Source organism: Pseudophryne corroboree, chromosome 1, assembly GCF_028390025.1.
Source record: "Pseudophryne corroboree isolate aPseCor3 chromosome 1, aPseCor3.hap2, whole genome shotgun sequence".
NCBI lineage: Eukaryota > Metazoa > Chordata > Amphibia > Anura > Myobatrachidae > Pseudophryne > Pseudophryne corroboree.
Window position 1 is genome coordinate 857607097 of NC_086444.1, and position 27818 is coordinate 857634914.

A 27818-nucleotide genomic window follows, 5' to 3' on the forward strand; every position below is an offset into this window, starting at 1 on the left:
ATCACCACCGGCTGCTGCAGCATGTGTACGGGCGGTCGGCAAGTGTGTACCCACCTTAAGACGCTTACAGGTCACCATGATCAGCTCACAACTTGCACCAGGGTCCAGTCCCTCCAACAGATGCACAAAATATGTGACTTTAAGACATTTTGGAGGCAATTTGTGCGAACATGCATCTATCATACCCTCAATGTACTTTGGAAGCGTCCACACGCCTTCCCCACCAACCACAACCTGGCCTTGTTGCATGATGTCACAAGTGGAGGTTGTCTGAAAAAAAAAAAAAAAAAAAAAGGCACATACAGCAAAAACATGCACTAATAAAAAATAGACACAGGCATAAAAAAAAAAGTTTAATGAACCCAAACATATGAAAGCGATCCAGGAGCATAATGCACAGAATTAGAATATTCTGCAATGGTCAATCAAATGATCTCAACCCAATCATGCATGCATTTCACTTGCTGAATACAAAACGAAAGGCAGAAAGACCCACGAACAAACAACTAAAGACCACTGCAGTAAAGGCCTGACGAAGCATAACAAAGGAGGTAATCCAGCATTTGGTGATGTCCATGGGTTCCCGACTTCAGGTACTCATTATTGCCTGCAAAGGATTCTCTACAAAATATTAAAACTGAACATATGTGATTATAATTCGTCCAAATAAATTCCAGCCCCTGAAAAACAGGGGACTGTGTCTAGAAATGGTTGCAAATCCCAAATCTGTCATACATTTGTTCAACCCCATGAAAGAATACTAAGTCTGCACTTCAACTGTACTGTATCTCCATTAATTTCAAATCCAGTGTTGTCGAGTTCAACACACACGTGTGTGTGTATATGTGTGTGTGTGTATATGTATGTATATATATATATATATATATATATATATACACACACACATATTATATACAGGGTGAACCAAAAGTGGGTGGCCAGTAGATGGAATAGGGTTCGTGAGAGGTAGATTTCAAAGCTTCAAAGAAAACTGTGATGGACAGCAGTTTGAGCACCTGCGTTGATAACATTTTTAGTGCTTTTGAATTGTATTACTAAATATAATTGTATATGTAACTTAAAATAAATGTTATCATTTACTGTCCACCTACTTTTGGATCACCCTGTATGATAAATAAATAAATATATATATATATATATATATAAATAAATTATTTATTTTTAAAGGGGTTATAAAAATGGTTGATGAAGCCCAAACCAAGTTAAACGCGAAAAATAAACCTTTTTTCATAATTTAGTTAGGACAAACCAAAAGATTACCATTTTTAGTTTTTATTTTCATTAAGGAGGGTCAACTTACTATACCTTAGGGCTGCTTCTAACCTCCCCCTCGTAATTTGCTTGCGTTATAGCCCAAAAAATACTTTGTAAAATAGAGAGCGGATAGCTTCATTCTGCATTGATTTTATAGTATGACTAAAGTATATGGACCATGTCAAATGTTACAGATCATTTTTCAAAGGCTTTACCCAAATTTAAAAGTGTGATCTAAAACTTTATTGAGAAACTGGATAGTACTGACTGTAAACCACTAAGTCTGAGCGTGTGCAAAACTTACAACTAACATTTATTAATAAAGTAGCAGTATACCACTCCTTATTCTGTTAGAGGATTGCTGTTAATGTAAGTGATCAGCAATGCAATCGGACTCACAGGGTTATGCTGCTGCTGCTTCTTCTTCTTCTTCTTCCTTCTTCAGATTAAGATGCAGTGCCCTCCATAATGCCAGTTCCCACCATGGCATCTGGAGGTACACAACAATATGGCTCGGATGTTCAGACCATAAGATACTGGAGGGCAATATCTGGTAAGATGTTATCATCCATATTACTCTTTGGAAACATGCTTTTACATGTCTCCCTTAATCAAAAAGTTGTAATCACCACATTTTATTGGAACAGATTGAAAAGAAACTCAAGGGAGCAACAGTCTTGAAAATGCTTTATTGAACCGAATGAATTGCTGTAATGTGCAGAATGTGTATGAAAAGACTACAGCTAGAAGAAACGTTATGTTTTTTGTCATTTTTACTTTTTTTTTTTTGGAAATTATCAACAAAATAAAAAAAGGAAAACTGGGCTATACTGCTACAATTACTAGAGAACCAGTATCACCTCTTTACGGAACCCTTTCAGCACCATAACCCTGACATGGGATGGGATACAACATTCAAGTGCTAGAGTGTGCAGAAATACAGAAGGTGGGAATCATGGGGAATAATTAGGAGGAACAAGCACCAACAATCCCAGTGTTATCGTGGTTTACAACACGCCACTGTTTTTTTTGATTAACCACAATGTAATGCTGCAAAAACAGACAGATGCCAAATTAAGTGAGGGAAAGGAAAGAGGATCAAATGCAGACATGATCAAGTCATAGTAAATTTTTCGATTCATCAGAAAGCTGTGCGTACTTTTCTTTTTATTTTCTTTATATACTAACTTTACATTGCAAAACAAAACAAAAGAAAAAAGAAAACTGCTACCCACTTTGTCGGGCCCTTTATGAAAGTCTATGCACAAAAAGAACACTGTACATATTTTTACATATAGGATTAATAGTATAGGCATGTAGGTGGCATGATTTTTAATCAAAGGCTTTTACTTGTATGCCGAAAGAACAATCAAAGTAACAATAAATAAAAAAGTGCTAACATTAGCATTAGGAATTATGTATAATATATTGACAAAGTCTGGGGAAAAATCCTCAAGCTCTCCTTTTGCGGACAAGTCTCTGCAAACTAAGAAGCAAATACATAAATAAGAACTCAGAAAAATGATTAAGAATGTGAAAAGGCTTTTTTTTTTTTTTTAAACTAAAACATCATCTTGGCTAACTTGTTTTAAACAGCATTTAAAGGAATCAGCCTACACCTGGATAAAACAAAGTCAACAATTGAAAACTTTTTTTTTCAAATATATATATATATGTATATAAACAACCACATTAAAAAAAAAGATGAAGAAAAAAAAACACTAATTAAAAAAACCTTTAAACATAGAAGAACAAAGGTGGATTGAGGGGTCACAAACATCGCAATTTCTGACAGTGGCTTGACTGTAATGTCACTTCACATTGAACAAGAACTTTGAAGGAGACAAAACTCATAGGTGGAATTCTTTTCTATGAATAATTTATTTTTCGATGTGTAAAAGAACCAAACTGCTGATTAGCACGGAAAAGCTTATGGTTTTGCATTCTCTAAATATGAGGGAGATTTGATATACGGATTGCTCAGACCAATGAAATGATGTATCGTGCTTAGAATTGAACAGAATACTGCCATCCAAATTATGACTTATCCGTTTACTTAGCAAAAAGACATCAACAAATCTATAAGATTTTTAAAATAAGTTTTCAGTAAAAGATCTGTTAGTTTTGACTGTAAAATTACATTTGAGAGAGAGCTAGATACTATACTGTAACTACTGGGCAAGTAGACACACAGTTAATGCCACTGCAGAACTTACATTGAATTTACATGAAATAGTTAGAAACACATTATTCAAAAGATCCATGGCTACAACCCACTAGTCCAGGCTAAACTTGAATGTCGTCAGGTGCTGTAACCTTTTGAATAATGTTTAGGAAAGCTTTGGGATTTACGGTTTAACAATCTTAAAATTTAAGACTGTTTTAATTTTTTTTTTTTTCTTAATGACATCACTAAAACCTCATGCACGCTGCAAAAAACCTCATGCAGTAGTTATGGTAAACCATCCAAGCAGTTTTTATTAATTAATATTCATAAATACACACAGCAGCTTCATTAGAGATTTTTTTTCATATACTTTAGTTTTCCTCTTCAGTTTGAATGTGGGAGATTAGGAGAGCTTTATTTTTGTTTACGTCAATGTACAGGAAGCAGACGGCTGCCTCTGGCACTGCTACCTACTTATATCTGCTAGAAGTAAAAATTAGTTAAGTGATTTTGTCATATATATTTGCCTCTGTCTCTTTTTTTTTCAATTTTTTTACATTTTTTTTTTTCTTTTTGAATGTACACAATGTAACAAGAGTGACAGACCGGAAATTACAATCACCAAAACAAACCCAAAGATAGTTGTTTGTCCACTTTCATTGGCAGTTACAGCACAGAGGACATTGTCTGCAAAGGGGGATGTCATCAAAGAGGAGGTGGCGGAGGCTCATTTCCTTTATTGCTCTCTTTTAGATTTAAGTTTTGTAAAGCAACATCTAAAGGCATTATATCTACACAACCCATTGCCCCAAAATCAGCTATTTCCCCCCGCTCGTCCTCATCTGAGGAGGAGCTTTCTTCCTGCATTAATGTAGAAAGCAGCAGCTCCTGGACAAATAGGCTACGATCGGCCCTTTCACTTTCTAATGACTGTCGCTCAGCTTCTGTCATCTTGGGATCATTCAATCTGCAAACAAGTAAAAGCAGAGTAAAGTAAAAAATAAAAAAAAATAAAAATAAAATAAAATTTGGATTGTAACATTACGGATAATTATTTCATATAGGTCTCTAACTAGCATCTCAACAATGGACATCCTACCTAGTGTTACCTAGAAATGCTGAGGAAAATGGACATTTTCAACATTTGTGTTTTACAGAAAGTGGATTTTTAACTAACCAAATTAGAAAATGTGCATTGTTTGCTATGCGGGAAACAGATCTTGTGAAAACGTGCCAGAATTGTGTATAGGGGATAATGGTGCATCACTGATATGTGTGACACAATATAGGTTGCTAAAAAATATGTTTTCTTCTTCGAACAGCAGAACTGTTTTATAGTCTGGAGTAAGAATCTTAAATGTTGCATTATTCATGGAAAGTTCAAATTGCCAAGACAAGTACACTGCTTGGGGATACTCCAGCTAAGACCTCTGCATTAGGCCTATGAAATGCAACCTAGCTATCAGCCGCCAATTCTGAAGTGTAGGGAAATCTGATTGCTTGGCCCATAGCCTGAACAGCAAGGTCTGCATAAATTGTCTTTTTGCGGTTAGCCAACAATGTGGTCCCTTAGTGTACTAGGAGTTGTCCCTTATTGTACTAGGAGCTGTCACCTCTGATACCACTACATATTGAAAGTATGCAGTATCGAGCAAATGGTAAGTGTCTAAAGGGAGCAAACCTCAATGGTTTTCTGAGCTGGGGGAAAGCATTCCCACTGAAAACAAACCCATTGTGCATATCATCTAAATAATTGACATACCTTGTGAGCAGAAACTGTGAATTCTGTATAGTTTGTTGATTGTTTTCTGTGTTGGATGTGTTGGTTGCTGCTGTTGATTGGGTTATTGTTGTGGTAACACTACTTGCATTGTTGCGTCTAGTTGCGTTACGTGCCGTTTCTAGTTGTTGCCGTGCTGCCTGTGCCTGCTGCCTCTCTAATTGTAACTGCATCTGCAGCTGTTGCAGTTGAGAGGCAGAAGGGCCCGAAGAGTTGAGCTGACCACCCGTTGAGCGCCTCACTCCTGATAATTGAGATAGTAGCTCTGTCCAGAGGGAGGAGGAAAAATATATTATTTTGTATTCAATTTTTACATAAGGATGCAAATAAATGCAGTATTGATTTTGTACAATACGATGTGCAAATCAATAACAGATGTTCTAAACACAGATGGGAAATGTTTAATCCTGAAAGTACTGTATGATACATTATAGGGCACTTGTCAAGATGAGTAGCTCCCAAACTCAGTCCTCTCACACAGTTCATGTTTTCCAGGTCATCTGTGGATTTTTTAAATGTGACAGTTGGTGATACACAGTGCACCTGCCGGGTGACCTGGAAAACGTGAACTGTTGGGGGTCCTTGAGGAGAGAGTTTGGGAACCACTGGTCAAGATGACGGGAACCATGGAACTCTAAATATAAGCAACCAGACGGAAACCGTTAAACTGATTAATAATAAGAATTTACTCACCGGTAATTCTATTTCTCGTAGTCCGTAGTGGATGCTGGGAACTCCGTAAGGACCATGGGGAATAGCGGGCTCCGAAGGAGGCTGGGCACTCCAGAAAGACTTATGACTACCTGGTGTGCACTGGCTCCTCCCACCATGACCCCCCTCCAAGCCTCAGTTAGGACACTGTGCCCGGACGAGCTGACATAATAAGGAAGGATTTTGAATCCCGGGTAAGACTCATACCAGCCACACTGTACAACTCGTGATACTATATCCAGTTTGACAGTATGAAAACAACTGAGCCTCTCAATAGATGGCTCAACAATAAACCTTTAGTTAGCAATAACTATGTACAAGTATTGCAGACAATCCGCACTTGGGATGGGCGCCCAGCATCCACTACGGACTACGAGAAATAGAATTACCGGTGAGTAAATTCTTATTTTCTCTGACGTCCTAGTGGATGCTGGGAACTCCGTAAGGACCATGGGGATTATACCAAAGCTCCCAAACGGGCGGGAGAGTGCGGATGACTCTGCAGCACCGAATGAGAGAACTCTAGGTCCTCCTCAGCCAGGGTATCAAATTTGTAGAATTTTGCAAACGTGTTTTCCCCTGACCAAGTAGCTGCTCGGCAAAGTTGTAAAGCCGAGACCCCTCGGGCAGCCGCCCAAGATGAGCCCACCTTCCTTGTGGAATGGGCATTTACAGATTTTGGCTGTGGCAGGCCTGCCACAGAATGTGCAAGCTGAATTGTACTACAAATCCAGCGAGCAATAGTCTGCTTAGAAGCAGGAGCACCCAGCTTGTTGGGTGCATACAGGATAAACAGCGAGTCAGATTTTCTGACTCCAGCCGTCCTGGAAACATATATTTTCAGGGCCCTGACAACGTCTAGCAACTTGGAGTCCTCCAAATCCCTAGTAGCCGCAGGCACCACAATAGGCTGGTTCAGGTGAAACGCTGACACCACCTTAGGGAGAAACTGGGGACGAGTCCTCAATTCTGCCCTATCCATATGGAAATTCAGATAAGGGCTTTTACATGATAAAGCCGCCAATTCTGACACTCGCCTGGCTGAAGCCAAGGCCAATAACATGACCACTTTCCACGTGAGATATTTTAGATCCACGGTTTTTAGTGGCTCAAACCAATGTGATTTTAAGTAACTCAACACCACGTTGAGATCCCAAGGTGCCACAGGAGGCAAAAACGGGGGCTGAATATGCAGCACTCCTTTCACAAATGTCTGAACTTCAGGTACTGAAGCTAGTTCTTTTTGAAAGAAAATCGACAGAGCCGAGATCTGTACTTTAATGGAGCCTAGTTTTAGGCCCATATTCACTCCTGCTTGCAGGAAATGCAGAAATCGACCCAGCTGAAATTCCTCTGTTGGGGCCTTTTTTGCCTCGCACCATGCAACATATTTCCGCCATATGCGGTGATAATGCTTTGCCGTAACATCTTTACTGGCTTTAATAAGCGTAGGAATGACTTCTTCCGGAATACCCTTTTCCTTCAGGATCCGGCGTTCAACCGCCATGCCGTCAAACGCAGCCGCGGTAAGTCTTGGAACAGACAGGGCCCCTGCTGTAGCAGGTCCTGTCTGAGCGGTAGAGGCCACGGGTCCTCTGAGAGCATCTCTTGAAGTTCCGGGTACCACGCTAGTCTTGGCCAATCCGGAACCACGAGAATTGTGTTTACTCCTCGCTTTCTTATTATTCTCAATACCTTTGGTATGAGAGGCAGAGGAGGGAACACATAAACCGACTGGTACACCCACGGTGTCACTAGAGCGTCCACAGCTATCGCCTGAGGGTCCCTTGACCTGGCGCAATATCTTTTCAACTTTTTGTTGAGGCGGGACGCCATCATGTCCACCTGTGGTTTTTCCCAACGGTTTACCAGCATCTGGAAAACTTCTGGATGAAGTCCCCACTCTCCCGGGTGGAGGTCGTGTCTGCTGAGGAAGTCTGCTTCCCAGTTGTCCACTCCCGGAATGAACACTGCTGACAGTGCTAGAACATGATTCTCCGCCCATCGGAGAATTCTTGTGGCTTCTGCCATCGCCATCCTGCTTCTTGTGCCTCCCTGTCGATTTACATGGGCGACTGCCGTGATGTTGTCTGACTGGATCAGCACCGGCTGGTGTAGGAGCAGGGATTTTGCCTGACTTAGGGCATTGTAAATGGCCCTTAGTTCCAGAATATTTATGGGAAGGGAAGTCTTCTGACTCGACCATAGTCCTTGGAAGTTTCTTCCCTGTGTGACTGCCCCCCAGCCTCGAAGGCTGGCATCCGTGGTCACCAGGACCCAGTCCTGTATGCCGAACCTGCGGCCCTCTAGAAGATGGGCACTCTGCAGCCACCACAGTAGAGACACCCTGGTTCTTGGAGACAGGGTTATTAAGCGATGCATCTGAAGATGCGATCCGGACCATTGCTCCAACAGGTCCCACTGAAAGATTCTGGCATGGAACCTGCCGAAGGGAATTGCTTCGTAAGAAGCTACCATCTTTCCCAGGACCCGCGTGCAGTGATGCACCGATACCTGTTTTGGTTTCAGGAGGTCTCTGACTAGAGATGACAACTCCCTGGCTTTCTCCTCCGGGAGAAACACTTTTTTCTGGACTGTATCCAGAATCATACCCAGGAACAGTAGCCGTGTCGTCGGAACCAGCTGTGACTTTGGGATATTCAGAATCCAGCCGTGCTGGTGCAGCACTTCCTGAGATAGTGCTACTCCCACCAACAACAGTTCCTTGGACCTCGCCTTTATTAGGAGATCGTCCAAGTACGGGATAATTAAAACTCCCTTTTTTCGAAGGAGTATCATCATTTCCGCCATAACCTTGGTAAATACCCTCGGTGCCGTGGACAGTCCAAACGGCAGCGTCTGGAATTGGTAATGGCAATCCTGTACCACAAATCTGAGGTACTCCTGGTGAGGATAGTAAATGGGGACATGCAAGTAAGCATCCTTGATGTCCAGGGATACCATGTAATCCCCCTCGTCCAGGCTTGCAATAACCGCCCTGAGCGATTCCATCTTGAACTTGAATTTTTTTATGTATGTGTTCAAGGATTTCAAATTTAAAATGGGTCTCACCGAACCGTCCGGTTTCGGCACCACAAATAGTGTGGAATAGTAACCCCGGCCTTGTTGAAGTAGGGGTACCTTGATTATCACCTGCTGGGAATACAGCTTGTGAATTGCCGCTAGCATCGCCTCCCTGTCTGAGGGAGCAATCGGCAAGGCAGATTTTAGGAACCGGTGGGGTGGAGACACCTCGAATTCCAGTTTGTACCCCTGAGATACTATTTGAGGGATCCAGGGATCCACCTGTGAGCGAGCCCACTGATCGCTGAAATTCTTGAGGCGTCCCCCCACCGTACCTGGCTCCGCCTGTGAAGCCCCACCGTCATGCGGCGGACTTGGAAGAAGCGGGGGAGGACTTTTGCTCCTGGGAACCTGCTGTTTGTTGCAGCCTTTTTCCCCTACCTCTGCCTCTGGACAGAAAAGACCCGCCTTTTCCACGCTTGTTTTTCTGGGTCCGAAAGGACTGAACCTGATAAAACGGCGCCTTCTTAGGCTGTGAGGGGACATGGGGTAAAAATGCTGACTTCCCAGACGTTGCTGTGGAAACTAGGTCCGAGAGACCATCCCCAAATAATTCCTCACCCTTATATGGCAAAACTTCCATGTGCCTTTTAGAATCTGCATCTCCTGTCCACTGGCGAGTCCATAAGCCTCTCCTAGCAGAAATGGACAATGCACTTACTTTAGATGCCAGCCGGCAGATTTCCCTCTGTGCATCTCTCATATATAAGACTGAGTCTTTGATATGGTCTATGGTTAGCAGGATCGTGTCTCTGTCTAATGTGTCAATATTTTCTGACAGTTTATCTGACCACGCAGCGGCAGCACTGCACATCCATGCTGACGCAATAGCTGGCCTAAGTATAATGCCTGAGTGTGTATATACAGACTTCAGGATAGCCTCCTGCTTTCTATCAGCAGGTTCCTTGAGGGCGGCCGTATCCGGAGACGGTAGTGCCACCTTTTTAGACAAACGTGTGAGCGCTTTATCCACCTTAGGAGGTGTTTCCCAACGTGACCTATCCTCTGGCGGGAAAGGGAACGCCATTAGTACCTTCTTAGGAATCACCAATTTTTTATCAGGGAAAGCCCACGCTTCTTCACACACTTCATTTAATTCATCTGATGGGGGAAAAACTACGGGTAGTTTTTTCTCCCCAAACATAATACAGGTTGAGTATCCCTTATCCAAAATGCTTGGGACCAGAGGTATTTTGGATATCGGATTTTTCCGTATTTTGGAATAATTGCATACCATAAGGAGATATCATGGTGATGGGACCTAAATCTAAGCACAGAATGCTTTTATGTTTCATATACACCATATACACACAGCCTGAAGGTAGTTTTAGCCAATATTTTTTATAACTTTGTGCATTAAACAAAATATGTGTACATTCACACAATTCATTTATGTTTCATATACACCTTATACACACAGCCTGAAGGTCATTTAATACAATATATTTAATAACTTTGTGTATTAAACAAAGTTTGTGTACATTGAGCCATCAAAAAACAAAGGTTTCACTATCTCACTCAAAAAAGTCCGTATTTCGGAATATTTGGATATGGGATACTCAACCTGTACCCTTCTTTGTGGTACCTGTATTTATATCAGAAATGTGTAACACCTCTTTCATTGCCTCAATCATGCAGTGAATGGCCTTAGTGGGCATCAGGTTAGACTCATCGTCGTCGACACTGGTGTCAGTATCAGTGTCGACATCTGGGTCTGCGGTCTGAGGTAGCGGGCGTTTTAGAGCCCCTGATGACCTGTGAGACGCCTGGACAGGCACGAGCTGAGAAGTCGGCTGTCCCACATTTGGCATGTCGTCAAATTTCTTATGTAAGGAGTCTATACGTGCACTCATTTCTTTCCATAAGCTCAACCACTCAGGCGTCTGCCCCGCAGGGGGTGACATCCCTTCTAAAGGCATCTGCTCCGTCTCCACATCATTATCCTCATCAAACATGTCGACACAGCCTTACCGACACACCGCACACACACAGGGAATGCTCCAACAGAGGACAGGACCCACAAAAGCCCTTTGGGGGGACAGAGTGAGAGTATGCCAGCACACACCAGAGCGCTATATAATGCAGGGACTAACTGAGTTATGTCCCCTATAGCTGCTTTTTCTATATAAAAGTATACTGCGCCTAAATTTAGTGTCCCCACTCTCTTTTTTACCCTTTTCTGTAGTGTAGACTGCAGGGGAGAGCCAGGGAGCTTCCTTCCAGCGGATCTGTGAAGGAGAAATGGCGCCAGTGTGCTAAGGGAGATAGCTCCGTCCCTTTTCCGCTGACTATTCTCCCGCTTTTTCCTATATTCTGGCAGGGGTATTTTCCACATATATAGCCTCTGGGGCTATATATTGTGGTATTTTTGCCAGCCAAGGTGTTATTATTGCTTCTCAGGGCGCCCCCCCCCCCCCCAGCGCTCTGCACCCTCAGTGACCGGAGTGTGAAGTGTGTGTGAGGAGCAATGGCGCACAGCTGCAGTGCTGTGCGCTACCTTGGTAAAGACCGATGTCTTCTGCCGCCGATTTTCCGGACCTCTTCTTGCTTCTGGCTCTGTAAGGGGGACGGCGGCGCGGCTCCGGGACCGAACACCAAGGCTGGGCCTGCGGTCGATCCCTCTGGAGCTAATGGTGTCCAGTAGCCTAAGAAGCCCAAGCTGGCTGCAAGCAGGCAGGTTCGCTTCTTCTCCCCTTAGTCCCTCGCTGCAGTGAGCCTGTTGCCAGCAGGTCTCACTGAAAATAAAAAACCTAATTTCTATACTTTCTTTCTAAAGGCTCAGGAGAGCCCCTAGTGTGCATCCAACCTCGGCCGGGCACAAAATCTAACTGGGGCTTGGAGGGGGGTCATGGTGGGAGGAGCCAGTGCACACCAGGTAGTCATAAGTCTTTCTGGAGTGCCCAGCCTCCTTCGGAGCCCGCTATTCCCCATGGTCCTTACGGAGTTCCCAGCATCCACTAGGACGTCAGAGTAAAAATGTTTTTCTTATACAATAGTGAAAAACTGATATGAGACTAATTTACTGTTCAATATTACTTATATAAAGACAAGGCTATCAACGTGAGATAATATACCATGATAACGACTTAGGATACAAGAAGTTCATATTCTGAAAACCTTAATTGACATTCTTATCTCTCCCAGGACTAATATGATCTTACATTAAAAAGGAGATGGTTGGACTTCTGGTGGGTAGGTCAAGAACAGGGCCACCTATTAATAGAGCTTCTAAAGTCTCTCCCCAATAAATTACCATCTAGACATTCCATCAGGCTTGAGAGACTAACTACAGAATAATGACCATCACATTAAGATAAAAGCATGCATGATGGAGCTAAACACCCAGCCACCTGCTAAATATTGAACCCCACTGACCTTAGATCTAAAATCAGAGGTATTCGGTCTGCTCAGCCTCTGGCCACATCAACTGAATAACTTACCTCATACCGGAGGACTTCTCCAGCCCCAAAACCCTAGTGCTAACATGGACTAGAGACTAATCACTTGATTTGATACAGCACTGACTACATGAGGTGCCAGACCTCTCCGAATGACGGGGACTTGTCCCTCTCGCTATTCCAGATCTTTATGGCAGCATACAGTATATTCTCTGTGCACTACGACTGTGGGAAAGTATGTGTAGTATTGCAGCTCTCATCAAGCTCCAGTGGCATGTTGTGGACTTTCTCAAGTGGTGCTGAACTAGTAATCCGTTTCTGGTGTTAACTTGCACTACACCTGCTTACCTGCTCCACTGACCGACCAAGGTCTACTATGGCTCTAATTTGGAAGAGATTGGTCCCTGTTTGCAAGCGAATTAAACATCTCCACATTTGCCCTATCCTCATAATAAACTTGTGTAACCTACTGTATGTCTTTATTTTTTGGGGGCCAGGGGCTGAACACCGTGCACAGCCAATGCATTACACCAACAGTTCATTAAGACAGAGATGTGAACACACTCTGCCTTGCGTATCTCTGTGTCCTGAATTTGCTCAAACCCACCTCTACCTGGCAACCCCTCGGAGCGTCCCACCTTTTATTCTTTTCACAATCTAGAACTGCAGTGTTGCTCTCCAGCTTACAACCCGGCTGCTAACTGCCATTTACCAATGCAACTTTCCTGTACAATCATACTCACCCATAGTTACAGACTGCCATAATCCGTCCATTTAGAAAATCTCCACAGTCAGAGTTTAGACTGCGCCACATACAGTATCAGTCATACTGTGTCAACATCAGTTGTAAGATGGCATAAATATGGACAAACATTGAGGTGCGTAGTGTGATCAGATTTCTCTGTTTAAAATGCATATCAACTGCTGAAATTTATCGCCAACTTATTGATGTGTACGGTGATAACATCATGTCACAGAAACAGGTTTGGTGCACTGCCTTTGATAAACGCAGCGCAGATATTAAAGATGTAGAACAATGACTTTTTGCGCTATACGACCAAATTACCAGGTGCATACATTGACCAGAAACGTATTAGTATTTTAATGATGTGGTTATATTTTATATACTACTCTTTTCTAATAAAAATGGAATATATACAGACCACAACTGTTAATTCAATAAAACAGTAAAACATCTACACAGACATGGATGCAATTGCATCCAATGTTATATCAATAAAAAGTTTAAAAAAAAAGTGTAAAAAAAAAAAAGTCACATAACAATATCTGAAAAATTGTATGTTTAAAAAAAAAACTGTTCATATACTTTTCCGCTTTAAAGAAGTGCTGTAACATGAATTCTGTATTCGCATATGTGTTCCACTGATGGTATATGCAATACAAATATGAAGCTGTGTTCCGCTGACCCGGTGATAAAGTCGCGCTAATCTACTCTTGCAGCTAATCTACATGGTGTAAAAGCTATTTACAGATATTGCTTATAAAGTCACTGTATTGCACAGACCACAGTAGCGGAAAATCAGAAGGTCTCTAACAAAGTTTCTAAACAAATATGGAAGGTAGATTGTCTGCTTCACTATTAAGTTTGCTGGGTTATATGAATGGTGCTAACATATTATAATTGCTTAATGTCACGTCAGGCAGTGTAACATTCTCTTACTTATAGTCATCATAGATACTGCGTATTGCATGACACAGGTTCTATTTAAAATTGTAGACAAAATCAATTTAGGTATTGCTTGCTGTTTATCATACCTACTTTAGAGTAAATGTATTTTAAAATGTAAGCAACTCTTAGTTCTTGAAGACTTCTAACAGCACCCACGGCACCACCTACACATAACACCTTCAAAGCAGGATGACAGAGGGACAATTAACTCTCTCACCATTCTAGTTTATGCACGGCTTACAGCAGCAACAGTAAATATGGAATAGGTGGGACCCCTACATGACCCCTACATGACCCCTACATGAGTCTTCTGGTTTTCTTTTAAGAGACCATAGTAATTAATTTTTTTAGTTATTATTTAATGCTACGTGGCTGGGTAAGAGATGCATGTTATATAAATTACTTTTACACTTAAGTGAAGTTTACAACAACAACAAAAAAATGTAGTGTTTATCAGCTAAGGGCTGCAATTTTTTTTTTTATGAATTGCCCTGGGTATCCGGTCTCTAGATTGACCACTATTGGTCGACATGCATTAGGTCGACCGCTATTGGTCAACATGCATTAGGCCCACATAGTTTCTAGGTCGATGTGGTTACTAGGTCGACATGACAAAAGGTCGACATGAGTTTCAAATTTTTTGTAATTTTTTTTTTTTTTTACTTTTTCATACTTTACGATCTATGTGGACTACAATTGGGAACGGTAACCAGGGACGTGCAGGCAGGGGAGGCAGAGCCTCACCTGTCATGCTCCCTATCATTCTTCAGAGTTTTGACTATATAATGATTAGAATAATACAAAGATATTTATAACACATAATCATCTTCTTTGTATTAAAGTGATCATTTGTATAGTAAAAACTCTGCAGGTTTTAAGATCACTGTGGATCTGAAGGGAGAAATGAGATGTGAGGCATCAATAGCTCTGCATCACGTCTCATAGTTGGGAACTGCTGCAGCGCTGGCTGTGGAGCGAGGAGAGGATACACAGCGGCCTATCACAGCAGTTAAAACAGATCCAAGTGAGGCATGCCTCACATTGGCTGGAGCTGTGATTGGGGGCCTCGGTCATGTGACCATCCAGGAAAAGACAGAGCCACCGCGTTAGGAAACATTAACGCTGGCTGGCCATCGTCTGCATCCCGGACCCGCTGGTATAGTGACTGCACACCCTCCTGCCGCCTCCCCGCCCCCGCTGTTAAGGTGCCTGCATACCCCCCCCCGCCCCAGCTGTTAAAGTAACCGCATCTCCCGATAACCCCCCGGACCCGCTGTTAAAGTTGTCGCATACCCCCCCCCCCCTTCCCCCGGACCAGCTGTAAAAGTAACCGCATCTCCAGATCCCCCCCCCCCCCCCCCCCGCCCGGACGCGCTGTTAAAGTGACCACACGTCGTCCCCCCGGTCCCGCTGTTATAATGAGCGCACCCCTTCTCCCCCCCCACACACACACACACAGGAGCTGACGCCGTCTCTCACTGCAACGCAGGGACCCGCATCCCGGGAGGAGATTGCAGCACTGACCAGAGGAAGCCTGGCCGTATACCTGGGGAGAGGGGCGCAGACCTGAGTCCCCTGTCTGCCGCCAGAAATTAGGTAATGTTCCTCTGCTGTAACCTCTTTCCCTGTCGTTACCGTCCCTGTCCCAACTGTCACACTCTCTCCCCCTGCTGTCCCTGTCGTCACTCTCTCCCTGTCATCACTCTCTCTCCCTGTCGTCACTGTAGTCACTCTCTCTCCGTCATCACTGTTGTCACTCTCCCTTTCGTCACTCTCTCTCCCTGTCATCACTCTGGCTGTCCCTGCTGTCACAATTTCAGCTCATTCAGTGTGCGACAATGTGAATTACGGCTCATTCAGTGTGCTACAATGTGAGTTTCGTCTCATTCAGTGTGCTACAATATGAATTTCGGCTCATTCAGTGTGCTACAATGTGAATTTCGGCTCATTCAGTGTGCTACAATGTGAGTATCGGCTCATTCAGTGTGCTACAATGTGAGTTTCGGCTCATTCAGTGTGCTACAATGTGAATTTCGGCTCATTCAGTGTGCTACAAGGTGAATTTCGGCTCGTACCGTGTGCTACAATGTGAATTTCGGCTCGTACCGTGTGCTATAAGGTGAAAGGGGCACCAGTACTAGATAGTATAAGGGGTTCTACTACACTGGACACGCCCTTTTGTGTGACCACGCCCCATTTTGTGTGACCACGCCCCCTTTTCTGGAGCGCACTCATAATTACGCCCTTGACTTTTGCATACCCCCACTTCAAAATTTCCACTACGACCACTGTATGTGTGTATATACAGGTTGAGTCTCCCTTATCCAAAATGCTTGGGACCAGAGGTATTTTGGATATCGGATTTTTCCGTATTTTGGAATAATTGCATACCATAATGAGATATCATGGTGATGGGACCTAAATCTAAGCACAGAATGCATTTATGTTTCATATACACCTTATACACACAGCCTGAAGGTCATTTTAGCCAATATTTTTTATAACTTTGTGCATTAAACAAAGTGTGTCTACATTCACACAATTCATTTATGTTTCATATACACCTTATACACACAGCCTGAAGGTCATTTAATACAATATTTTTTAATAACTTTGTGTATTAAACAAAGTTTGTGTACATTGAGCCATCAGAAAACAAAGGTTTCAATATCTCACTCTCACTCAGAAAGTCCGTATTTCGGAATACTCCGTATTTCGGAATATTTGGATATGGGATACTCAACCTATATATATATATATATATATATATATATATATATATATATATATATATATATATATATATATATATATAAAATGTGTGTAAATCCGACTCTAATGATAGTTAGTGCCTCCCCAGTCATTAACCTCACCGCACGTCACTGACTGTAACCTGCCCGAAGCATAGCGAGCGAAGCAAGCTATGTGAGGGTACACAGTGCACTAATTGGGGTTCCCAATCACTCTACGGTGAAAACGACACCTTTTATTTATTTTTTTAACTCGACCTAGACACTGTTGACCTAAATGTGGTCGACCCTATGAACCACACCCATTGCCCTGTTAGAACGCTTGCTGAGGTTAATCTTTCTTTCTAAAACAAAATATGCAAAAGTATATACAGGGTTGCGAACATTAAAGAATTAACATATGTCAACGAATACATTTTTGTTTTGCAGTCAAAAGATCTGCATACAGTTATCACACACAGTTTAAGGAAGAGTAATTAATCTGAAAGACTTCAGTTCTAGTAAATCATATCAGCTTCTGTGTCACAAACACCAGACATCAATTCCTATTGTCCTCTTATCCCTAACTAGCCATTTCAAAAGGGGAACAAGTGTAATTTGAGCATACCTATGTCATCTGGCCAACCAGTCACATGTCTGCGTATTCCAAAGCAATTTCCTATTAATATGTACTGATAGAATTTAATAGAGGTTGGAAAACCCTGTACACATGGGGGAGATGTAGCACAGACTGCTCAGCACACATCTCTCCCCCTGCTCAGCACACAGCGGGACCTAGCGGTGAAATGAGCAATTTAACTAGATTTTCCAAGTCTAAAGTCAGCGACACGCTAGGCCGCGCATCGCTATGGGCATACATATGTAGAGATCCGTGCCTAATTTTTTCAGATTGCTTAGAATTTAAGCACGGATCTCTCCGTGTGTACCCCTTTTACTCTGTGTGGATTCAGCTATGAAAACAAAATTTATTTGAAGATTCACATACTTTATTTCAGAATTTGGGAATATTGTTTCTAAATCTAAAATATTGTTAGTGTTAGGCTGAGTACACACTAACGCGAGTGACTGAATCTGGTAAGCATATACACTTACCTATTGGCCACTTGATACGTCTGGCCATATGTGAAGTCATCGCTGGCTGTTACTGCGACCAACAGGTGGGTCGGCCAGCCAGACACATACAGATGTGCCGATATATCTGCAAGATATAGCGCCATTGGCTGTGGTGCAGGGCCAACCAGATTTGTCTGTGATAATAAGATTTTACTTACCGATAAATCTATTTCTCGTAGTCCGTAGTGGATGCTGGGGACTCCGTCAGGACCATGGGGATTAGCGGCTCCGCAGGAGACAGGGCACAAAACTAAAGCTTTAGGATCAGGTGGTGTGTACTGGCTCCTCCCCCCATGACCCTCCTCCAAGCCTCAGTTAGGATACTGTGCCCGGACGAGCGTACACAATAAGGAAGGATATTGAATCCCGGGTAAGACTCATACCAGCCACACCAATCACACCGTATAACTTGTGATCTAAACCCAGTTAACAGTATGACAAACGTAGGAGCCTCTGAACAGACGGCTCACAACAAATAACAACCCGATTTTTTTGTAACAATAACTATGTACAAGTATTGCAGACAATCCGCACTTGGGATGGGCGCCCAGCATCCACTACGGACTACGAGAAATAGATTTATCGGTAAGTAAAATCTTATTTTCTCTGACGTCCTAAGTGGATGCTGGGGACTCCGTCAGGACCATGGGAATTATACCAAAGCTCCCAAACGGGCGGGAGAGTGCGGATGACTCTGCAGCACCGAATGAGAGAACTCCAGGTCCTCTTTAGCCAGGGTATCAAATTTGTAGAATTTTACAAACGTGTTCTCCCCCGACCACGTAGCTGCTCGGCAGAGTTGTAATGCCGAGACCCCTCGGGCAGCCGCCCAGGATGAGCCCACCTTCCTTGTGGAATGGGCCTTGACAGATTTAGGCTGTGGCAGGCCTGCCACAGAATGTGCAAGTTGAATTGTGCTACAAATCCAACGAGCAATCGTCTGCTTAGAAGCAGGAGCACCCAGCTTGTTGGGTGCATACAGTATAAACAGCGAGTCAGATTTTCTGACTCCAGCCGTCCTTGAAATGTATATTTTCAATGCCCTGACAACGTCCAGCAACTTGGAATCTTCCAAATCGCTAGTAGCCGCAGGCACCACAATAGGCTGGTTCAGGTGAAACGCTGACACCACCTTAGGCAGAAACTGAGGACGCGTCCGCAGTTCTGCCCTGTCCGAATGGAAAATCAGATATGGGCTCTTATACGATAAAGCCGCCAATTCTGATACTCTCCTGGCTGAAGCCAGGGCCAGTAGCATGGTTACTTTCCATGTAAGATATTTCAAATCCACCGATTTGAGTGGCTCAAACCAATGGGATTTGAGAAAATCCAAAACTACATTCAGGTCCCACGGAGCCACTGGGGGCACAACCGGGGGCTGTATATGTAGTACTCCTTTTACAAAAGTCTGGACTTCAGGAACTGAAGCCAATTCTTTCTGGAAGAAAATCGACAGGGCCGAAATTTGAACCTTAATGGACCCCAATTTGAGGCCCATAGACAATCCTGTTTGCAGGAAATGTAGGAATCGACCCAGTTGAAATTCCTCCGTGGGGGCCTTCCTGGCCTCACACCACGCAACATATTTTCTCCAAATGCGGTGATAATGTTGTGCAGTCACCTCCTTCCTGGCTTTAACCAGTGTAGGAATGACCTCTTCTGGAATGCCTTTTTCCTTTAGAATTCGGCGTTCAACCGCCATGCCGTCAAACGCAGCCGCGGTAAGTCTTGGAATAGACACGGTCCCTGCTGAATCAGGTCCCGTCTTAGAGGTAGAGGCCACGGATTTTCCGTGAGCATCTCCTGAAGTTCCGGGTACCAAGTTCTTCTTGGCCAATCCGGAGCCACGAGTATCGTTCTTACTCCCCTTTGCCGTATAATTCTCAGTACTTTGGGTATGAGAGGCAGAGGAGGAAACACATACACTGACTGGTACACCCACGGTGTTACCAGAGCGTCCACAGCTATTGCCTGAGGGTCTCTTGACCTGGCGCAATACCTGTCCAGTTTTTTGTTGAGGCGAGACGCCATCATATCCACCTTTGGTTTTTCCCAACGGTTCACAATCATGTGGAAGACTTCTGGATGAAGTCCCCACTCTCCCGGGTGTAGATCGTGTCTGCTGAGGAAGTCTGCTTCCCAGTTGTCTACTCCCGGAATGAACACTGCTGACAGTGCTATCACATGATCTTCCGCCCAGCGAAGGATCCTTGCAGCTTCTGCCATTGCTCTCCTGCTTCTTGTGCCGCCCTGTCTGTTTACGTGGGCGACTGCCGTGATGTTGTCCGACTGGATCAACACCGGCTGACCCTGAAGCAGGGGTTTTGCCAGGCTTAGAGCATTGTAAATTGCTCTTAGCTCCAGTATATTTATATGAAGAGACATCTCCAGGCTTGACCATACTCCCTGGAAGTTTCTTCCCTGTGTGACCGCTCCCCAGCCTCTCAGACTGGCATCCGTGGTCACCAGGACCCAGTCCTGTATGCCGAATCTGCGGCCCTCTAACAGATGAGCACTCTGCAACCACCACAGAAGAGACACCCTTGTCCGTGGCGATAAGGTTATCCGCTGATGCATCTGCAGATGCGATCCGGACCATTTGTCCAGCAGATCCCGCTGAAAAGTTCGTGCGTGGAATCTGCCGAATGGAATTGCTTCGTAAGAAGCCACCATCTTTCCCAGGACTCTTGTGCGTTGATGCACAGACACTTTTCCTGGTTTTAGGAGGTTCCTGACAAGTTCGGATAACTCCTTGGCTTTCTCCTCCGGAAGAAACACCTTTTTCTGAACAGTGTCCAGAATCATTCCCAGGAACAGCAGACGTGTTGTCGGGGTCAACTGAGATTTTGGAAAATTCAGAATCCACCCGTGTTGTTGCAGCACTACTTGGGTTAGTGCTACTCCGTCCTCCAGCTGTTCTCTGGACCTTGCCCTTATCAGGAGATCGTCCAAGTAAGGGATAATTAATACGCCTCTTCTTCGCAGAAGAATCATCATTTCGGCCATTACCTTGGTAAAGACCCGAGGTGCCGTGGACAATCCAAACGGCAGCGTCTGAAACTGATAATGACAGTTTTGCACCACGAACCTGAGGTACCCTTGATGTGAAGGGCAAATTGGGACATGCAGGTAAGCATCCTTTATGTCCAGGGACACCATAAAGTCCCCTTCTTCCAGATTCGCTATCACTGCTCTGAGTGATTCCATCTTGAACTTGAATTTTTGTATGTACAGGTTCAAAGATTTCAGATTTAGAATAGGTCTTACCGAGCCGTCCGGCTTCGGTACCACAAATAGCGTGGAGTAATACCCCTTTCCCTGTTGTAGGAGGGGTACCTTGACTATCACCTGCTGAGAAAACAGCTTGTGAATGGCTTCCAATACCGTCGCCCTGTCTGAGGGAGACGTTGGCAAAGCAGACTTTTGGAACCGGCGAGGGGGAGACTTCTCGAATTCCAACCTGTAACCCTGAGATACTACCTGCAGGATCCAAGGGTCCACCTGTGAGCAAGCCCACTGTGCGCTGAAATTCCTGAGTCGACCCCCCACCGCTCCTGAGTCCGCTTGTACAGCCCCAGCGTCATGCTGAGGGCTTTGCAGAACCCTGGGAGGGCTTCTGTTCCTGGGCAGGGGCTGCTTGCTGCCCTCTCTTACCCCTTCCTCTGCCCCGGGGCAGATATGACTGTCCTTTTGCCCTCTTGTTCTTATAGGACCGAAAGGACTGCGGCTGAAAAGACGGTGTCTTTTTCTGTTGGGAGGGGGTCTGAGGTAAAAAGGTGGATTTTCCGGCAGTTGCCGTGGCCACCAGATCCGATAGACCTACGCCAAATAATTCTTCCCCTTTATACGGCAATACTTCCATATGTCGTTTGGAATCCGCATCACCTGACCACTGTCGCGTCCATAAACTTCTTCTGGCAGATATGGACATCGCACTTACTCTCGATGCCAGAGTGCAAATATCCCTCTGAGCATCTCGCATATAAAGAAAAGCATCCTTTAATTGCTCTATAGTCAATAAAATACTGTCCCTATCCAGGGTATCAATATTTTCAGTCAGGGAATCCGACCAGACCACCCCAGCACTGCACATCCAGGCTGAGGCGATGGCTGGTCGCAGTATAACACCAGTATGTGTGTATATACTCTTTAGGGTAGTTTCCAGCCTCCTATCAGCTGGATCCTTGAGGGCGGCCGTATCAGGAGACGGTAACGCCACTTGTTTTGATAAGCGTGTGAGCGCCTTATCCACCCTAGGGGGTGTTTCCCAGCGCGCCCTAACCTCTGGCGGGAAAGGGTATAATGCCAATAACTTTTTTGAAATTAGCACTTTTCTATCTGGGTTAACCCACGCTTCATCACATACATCATTCAATTCCTCTGATTCAGGAAAAACTACAGGTAGTTTTTTCACCCCCCACATAATACCCCTTTTTGTGGTACTTGCAGTATCAGAGATATGCAAAGCCTCCTTCATTGCCGTGATCATATAACGTGTGGCTCTACTTGAAAATACGTTTGTTTCTTCACCGTCGACACTAGATTCAGTGTCCGTGTCTGGGTCTGTGTCGACCGACTGAGGTAAAGGGCGTTTTACAGCCCCTGACGGTGTCTGAGACGCCTGGGCAGGTACCAACTGGTTTTCCGGCCGTCTCATGTTGTCAACTGATTTTTGTAATGTGCTGACATTATCACGTAATTCCATAAACAAAGCCATCCATTCCGGTGTCGACTCCCTGGGGGGTGACATCACCATTACCGGCAATTGCTCTGCCTCCACACCAACATCGTCCTCATACATGTCGACACACACGTACCGACACACAGCAGACACACAGGGAATGCTCTTATCGAAGACAGGACCCCACTAGCCCTTTGGGGAGACAGAGGGAGAGTTTGCCAGCACACACCCAAGCGCTATAATATATATGGGAACAACCTTATATAAGTGTTGTATCCTTATAGCAGCTTAAATATATAAAATATCGCCATAAAAAGTGCCCCCCCTCTCTGTTTTACCCTGTTTCTGTAGTGCAGTGCAGGGGAGAGTCCTGGGAGCCTTCCTCACAGCGGAGCTGAGCAGGAAAATGGCGCTGTGTGCGGAGGAGAATAAGCCCCGCCCCCTATTCCGGCGGGCTTTTCTCCCGTAGTTTGTAATATCTGGCAGGGGTTAAATACATCCATATAGCCTCAAGGGCTATATGTGATGTATTTTTTAGCCATAAAAGGTATTTACATAGCTGCCCAGGGCGCCCCCAGCAGCGCCCTGCACCCTCCGTGACCGTTGGTGAGAAGTGTGTGACAAACAATGGCGCACAGCTGCAGTGCTGTGCGCTACCTTCAAGAAGACTGAAGAGCCTTCTGCCGCCGGTTTCTGGACCTTCAATCTTCAGCATCTGCAAGGGGGGTCGGCGGCGCGGCTCCGGGACGAACCCCAGGGTGAGACCTGTGTTCCGACTCCCTCTGGAGCTAATGGTGTCCAGTAGCCTAAGAAGCCAATCCATCCTGCACGCAGGTGAGTTGAACTTCTCTCCCCTAAGTCCCTCGATGCAGTGAGCCTGTTGCCAGCAGGACTCACTGAAAATAATAAACCTAAAAACTTTTTCTAAGCAGCTCCTTAAGAGAGCCACCTAGATTGCACCCTGCTCGGACGGGCACAAAAACCTAACTGAGGCTTGGAGGAGGGTCATGGGGGGAGGAGCCAGTACACACCACCTGATCCTAAAGCTTTAGTTTTGTGCCCTGTCTCCTGCGGAGCCGCTAATCCCCATGGTCCTGACGGAGTCCCCAGCATCCACTTAGGACGTCAGAGAAATGTAATTCACAGACATATCTTCTGTACACATGGACCAATGGACTATGCGGTAAGTCGCTCTTTGGGTGATAGGACAACGTCACATAGTGGGTACCCAGTCTAACTCTAAAATAACCTACAGGGCTTTTATAAACCAAATTAGTGCTTCACCATGCTAACCTTGTTATGATATTGACTAGCAACTCTCTGCATGCTAAGATGGCCACATTAACTCTTTAGAATGCTGGTGTGTGAACTCTTAACTAAGAGCTCTGTGTTTACCAGTGGGTGCATTTGTGAAACTAAGTGTTTTGGAGTCTTGTTAACTTTAGACAGTAGGATGTGGCAAAAGTAGGTGTGTGGATTTTTGGGAAGTCAACTAACCTGCAGCCTATAGGTCAGGGCTGGCCAAACCAGTCCTCGAGATCTACCAACAGTTCACATTTTCCAGACCACCTAGCTGGTGCACAGGTGTAGTTATTACTAATTAAGATGTGCTGCATTCATTCCTAACTGACAATTCTACAGATCTCCAGGAGGCCTGGAAAACATGAACTGTTGGTAGATCTCGAGGACCGGTTTGGCCAGCCCTGCTATAGGTAGAAGAGTACAATATTGAGTTTATTACTCCAGAAGCCTTTACGGTAACACCAGTCAGAAACACACAGATGAAGCATGTTCCTCACAACTGGTTCTCAGCAGTAAGTAGAACATTTAAAAAAAATAATTTGTAACTTCCCTGACCTATAGCAATATATTTCCTGTACATACAAAAAGAAAAGATGAAAAAGTATTTTAATAGGTACTGTTCTGTCATTTCAACCTCAAAGTGAGGAGCAAATTACTAAGCTTGAAAGGATTTTATGGGTCATGGTCTCAAACTAAATTAAGCAATTTCAGATTCAGAAGTCCAGAGACGGTAAAAAAAATATATGTTCCTCAGTAAATATTTTGGCTAAACCCCAAATTGGACATGACTATTTTATGAACTTAGGGGGACCACTTAAACTGGCCATTTGTACCGATTGAAGCGTTCGCCTTTAAAAAGGATTTGAAAAAACATTTACAAAATCTTTTAGTCAAAATGAGTCACTGATACCCTGCAGGATTTTGAACAATCTCGTGATAAAATTAAAACATTAAAAGAACTAGAGGAAAGTATGTATACCTTCTATAAAGTTTTGCAGTGTGCATGTTTGAAAATGAACACTAGAACACTAATAGGGTTCAGTTGAGGAAAACAAAAAGGAGATTTATGGTAGACTTACCATAGTAAATCTCTTTCTGCGAGGTGCACTGGGTCCCACAGGGAATACAACGGGTGTAGAGATGGATCTTGGTCTAGAGGCACCAGCAGGCTAAAGCTTTAGACTGTCCCAGGAAGCACTGCGGGGCCTCCCAGAGGCACCAACAGGCTAAAGTTTTAGACTGTCCAAGGATGCATTGCGGGGCCTCCTCTATAACCCTGCCTCCAGGCACTGTGAGCTCAGTTTTGTTAACCAGTCCAATGCAGAAGCAGATAAAAGAGAAGGCAGATGTTAGCCACATAGAACCACATTCTCAGGAGAAGAGACTAGCGGCTAATGCCATACTAACCCAAAGAAGCTAAGTGCGTCAGGGTGGGCGCCCTGTGGAACCCAGCGTACCTCGCAGAAAGAGATTTAACTATGGTAAATCTACCATAAATCTCCTTTTCTGCAGCGGGGTACACTGTGCTCCCCAAGCAATACATCGGGGATGTCCTAAAGCAGTTCCTCAAGGGAGGGGACGCACCTTAGCGAATATGAGAACCCGGCGTCCAAAGGAAGCATCCTGGGAGGCGGAAGTATCAAAGGCATTGAACCTAATAATGTGTTCACTGAGGACCACAGTCACCTTGCACAATTTTTCTGTGGACATGCCATGACGGGCCGCCCAAGAGGGTCCAACAAACCTAGTAGAATGGGATTTAATAGCAGCAGGGGCTGGGAGTCCAGCCTGTGCATAAGCTTGTGCAATCACCATTCTAATCCATCTGGCCAAGGTTTGCTTATTTGCAGGCCAGCCACGTTTGTGAAAACCAAACAGTACAAAGAGGGTATCTGACCTCCTGATAGAGGCAGTCCTCTCCACATATATACGTAGAGCCCGTACCACATCCAAAGACTGTTCTTTGGAGGACAATTCAGAAGAGATGAAGGCTGGAACCACAATCTTTTGATTAAGGTGAAAAGATGACACCACCTTAGGTTTATAACCAGGGCGGGTTCTAAGAACTGCTCGGTCACAATGAAATATTAAAAAGGGTGGATGACATGACAACACGCCTAAGTCCAACACCCTTCTAGCAGCGGTGATATCCAGCAGAAACTGTACCTTGGCTGTGAACCAATTAAGATCCACTGACTCAAGAGGTTCAAATGGAGACTCTTGCAGAGCACTCAGGACAACAGACAAATCCCATGGAGCCACAGAAGGGACACATAGGGAGGCTGAATCCGCAGTACGCCCTGAGTGAATGTATGAACGTCAGATATAGATGCAATTTTTCTCTGAAACCACACCAACAAGGCAGATATGTGAACCTAGAGGGAGGCCAGACGAAGTCCTAAATCCAGACCTTGTTGCAAATAAGTCTGGAAGTACTAAACTTAAAAGCATTGTAATTCTTAGCAGCACACCAGGTGAAGTAAGAATTGCAGACACTATAATAAATCTGTGCAGAAGCCAGTTTGTGGGCCTTCAGCATAGTTTCGATAACCGCCTCGGAGAATCCTTTGGCCCTCAGGAGTGAAGCTTCAAGAGCCACGCCGTCACAGCCAACCTGGCCAGGTCCGGGTAGACACAAGGGCCCTGAACGAGGAGGTCTGGGCGTTAAGGAAGTAGAAGAGGACGCTCTATCGATAGACCCTGCAGGTCTGAGAACCAATGCCGTCTGGGCCGCGCTGGAGCGACTAGAAGTAGTATTCCTCCTTCTCTCTTGAACTTCCGTAGTACCCTGGGCAGAATTGACACTGGAGGGAACATGTAGGGCAGCCAAAAGATCCATGGAATTAACAGTGATCCGAAGACCAGAACTTTGTGATTGTGTCGAGACGCCATCAGGTCTACATCTGGTAGACCCCACTTGTCCACTAGGAGTTGATAGACTTCCTGATGAAGACTCTACTCTCCGGCGTCCACGTCTCAATGACTGAGGAAATCCACTTTCCAGTTGAGGACTTCAGGAATGAACACTGCCGATATTGCTGGCAGATGGCGTTCCGCCCAACGAAAGATTTTTTTTACACTTCCATCATTGCCATGCGGCTTCGAGTGATGGTTTATGTATGCCACCGTGGTGGCGTTGTCCGATTGTACTTAAACAGGCCTGTTCTGTATCAGAGGCAGGGCAAGAGTCAAAGCATTGAACACCCACAATTCCAGAATGTTTATCGGGAGGAGATATTCCTCCTTGGTTCACCGATCCTGGAGAGAGTGTTGCTCTAGCACCGCGCCCGAACCCCGCAGACTGGCGTCCGTAGTCAGTAGGACCCAGTTCGGGATCCAGAAGGGCGGCCCCTGCTCAACTGTTGGTCCTGTAGCCACCAGCTCAGTGACAGACGAACCTCCGGAGTCTAAGAGATCATTGAGACTTGATCCGATGAGGCAGGCCGTCCCACTTGGAAAGTATTAACCTCTGCAGAGAGCGGGAATGAAATTGAGCGTACTCTACAATGTCGAAAGCCGACACCATGAGGCCTATTACTTGCATCGCCGAGTGAGGAAGCATCTGATCCTGTCCTGAAGCTTCAGTACTTTCTCTGGAGACAGAGAGAGTCTTTGGCTGTGTGTGTCCAGCAGTGCCCACAGGTGCACCATGCTCCGAGCAGGGACCAGCGAGGACTTCTTCCAGTTGACTAGCCACCCGTGGGCTTGTAGGAAGCGTACCATCAGTTGCACATGACTGAGGAGGACATCCTGGGAGTTCGCCATGATCAGCAAGTCGCCCAGATACAGCAGGATCCGGATTCCCTGACGACGGAGATGAGCTGTCATCAAAGCCATAACCTTGGTGAAGATCTGAGGGACCATGGC

The 27818-nt window shown here is 44.7% G+C and overlaps 1 protein-coding gene across 1 annotated transcript in view; it reads right to left on the reverse strand.

Moving 5' to 3' along the window:
- Window positions 1-1945: 1945 nt before the first annotated feature.
- Window positions 1946-27818, reverse strand: part of KCMF1 (potassium channel modulatory factor 1) — a 185429-nt gene continuing 159556 nt past the window's right edge. Inside the window, exons 6-7 of the mRNA XM_063919970.1 lie at window positions 5205-5487; window positions 1946-4409 (exon numbers count right to left, since the gene is read on the reverse strand). Of these exons, the coding sequence (XP_063776040.1) occupies window positions 4148-4409; window positions 5205-5487 (545 nt within the window). The 3' untranslated portion in view covers window positions 1946-4147. The remainder of the gene's footprint in view (window positions 4410-5204; window positions 5488-27818) is intronic.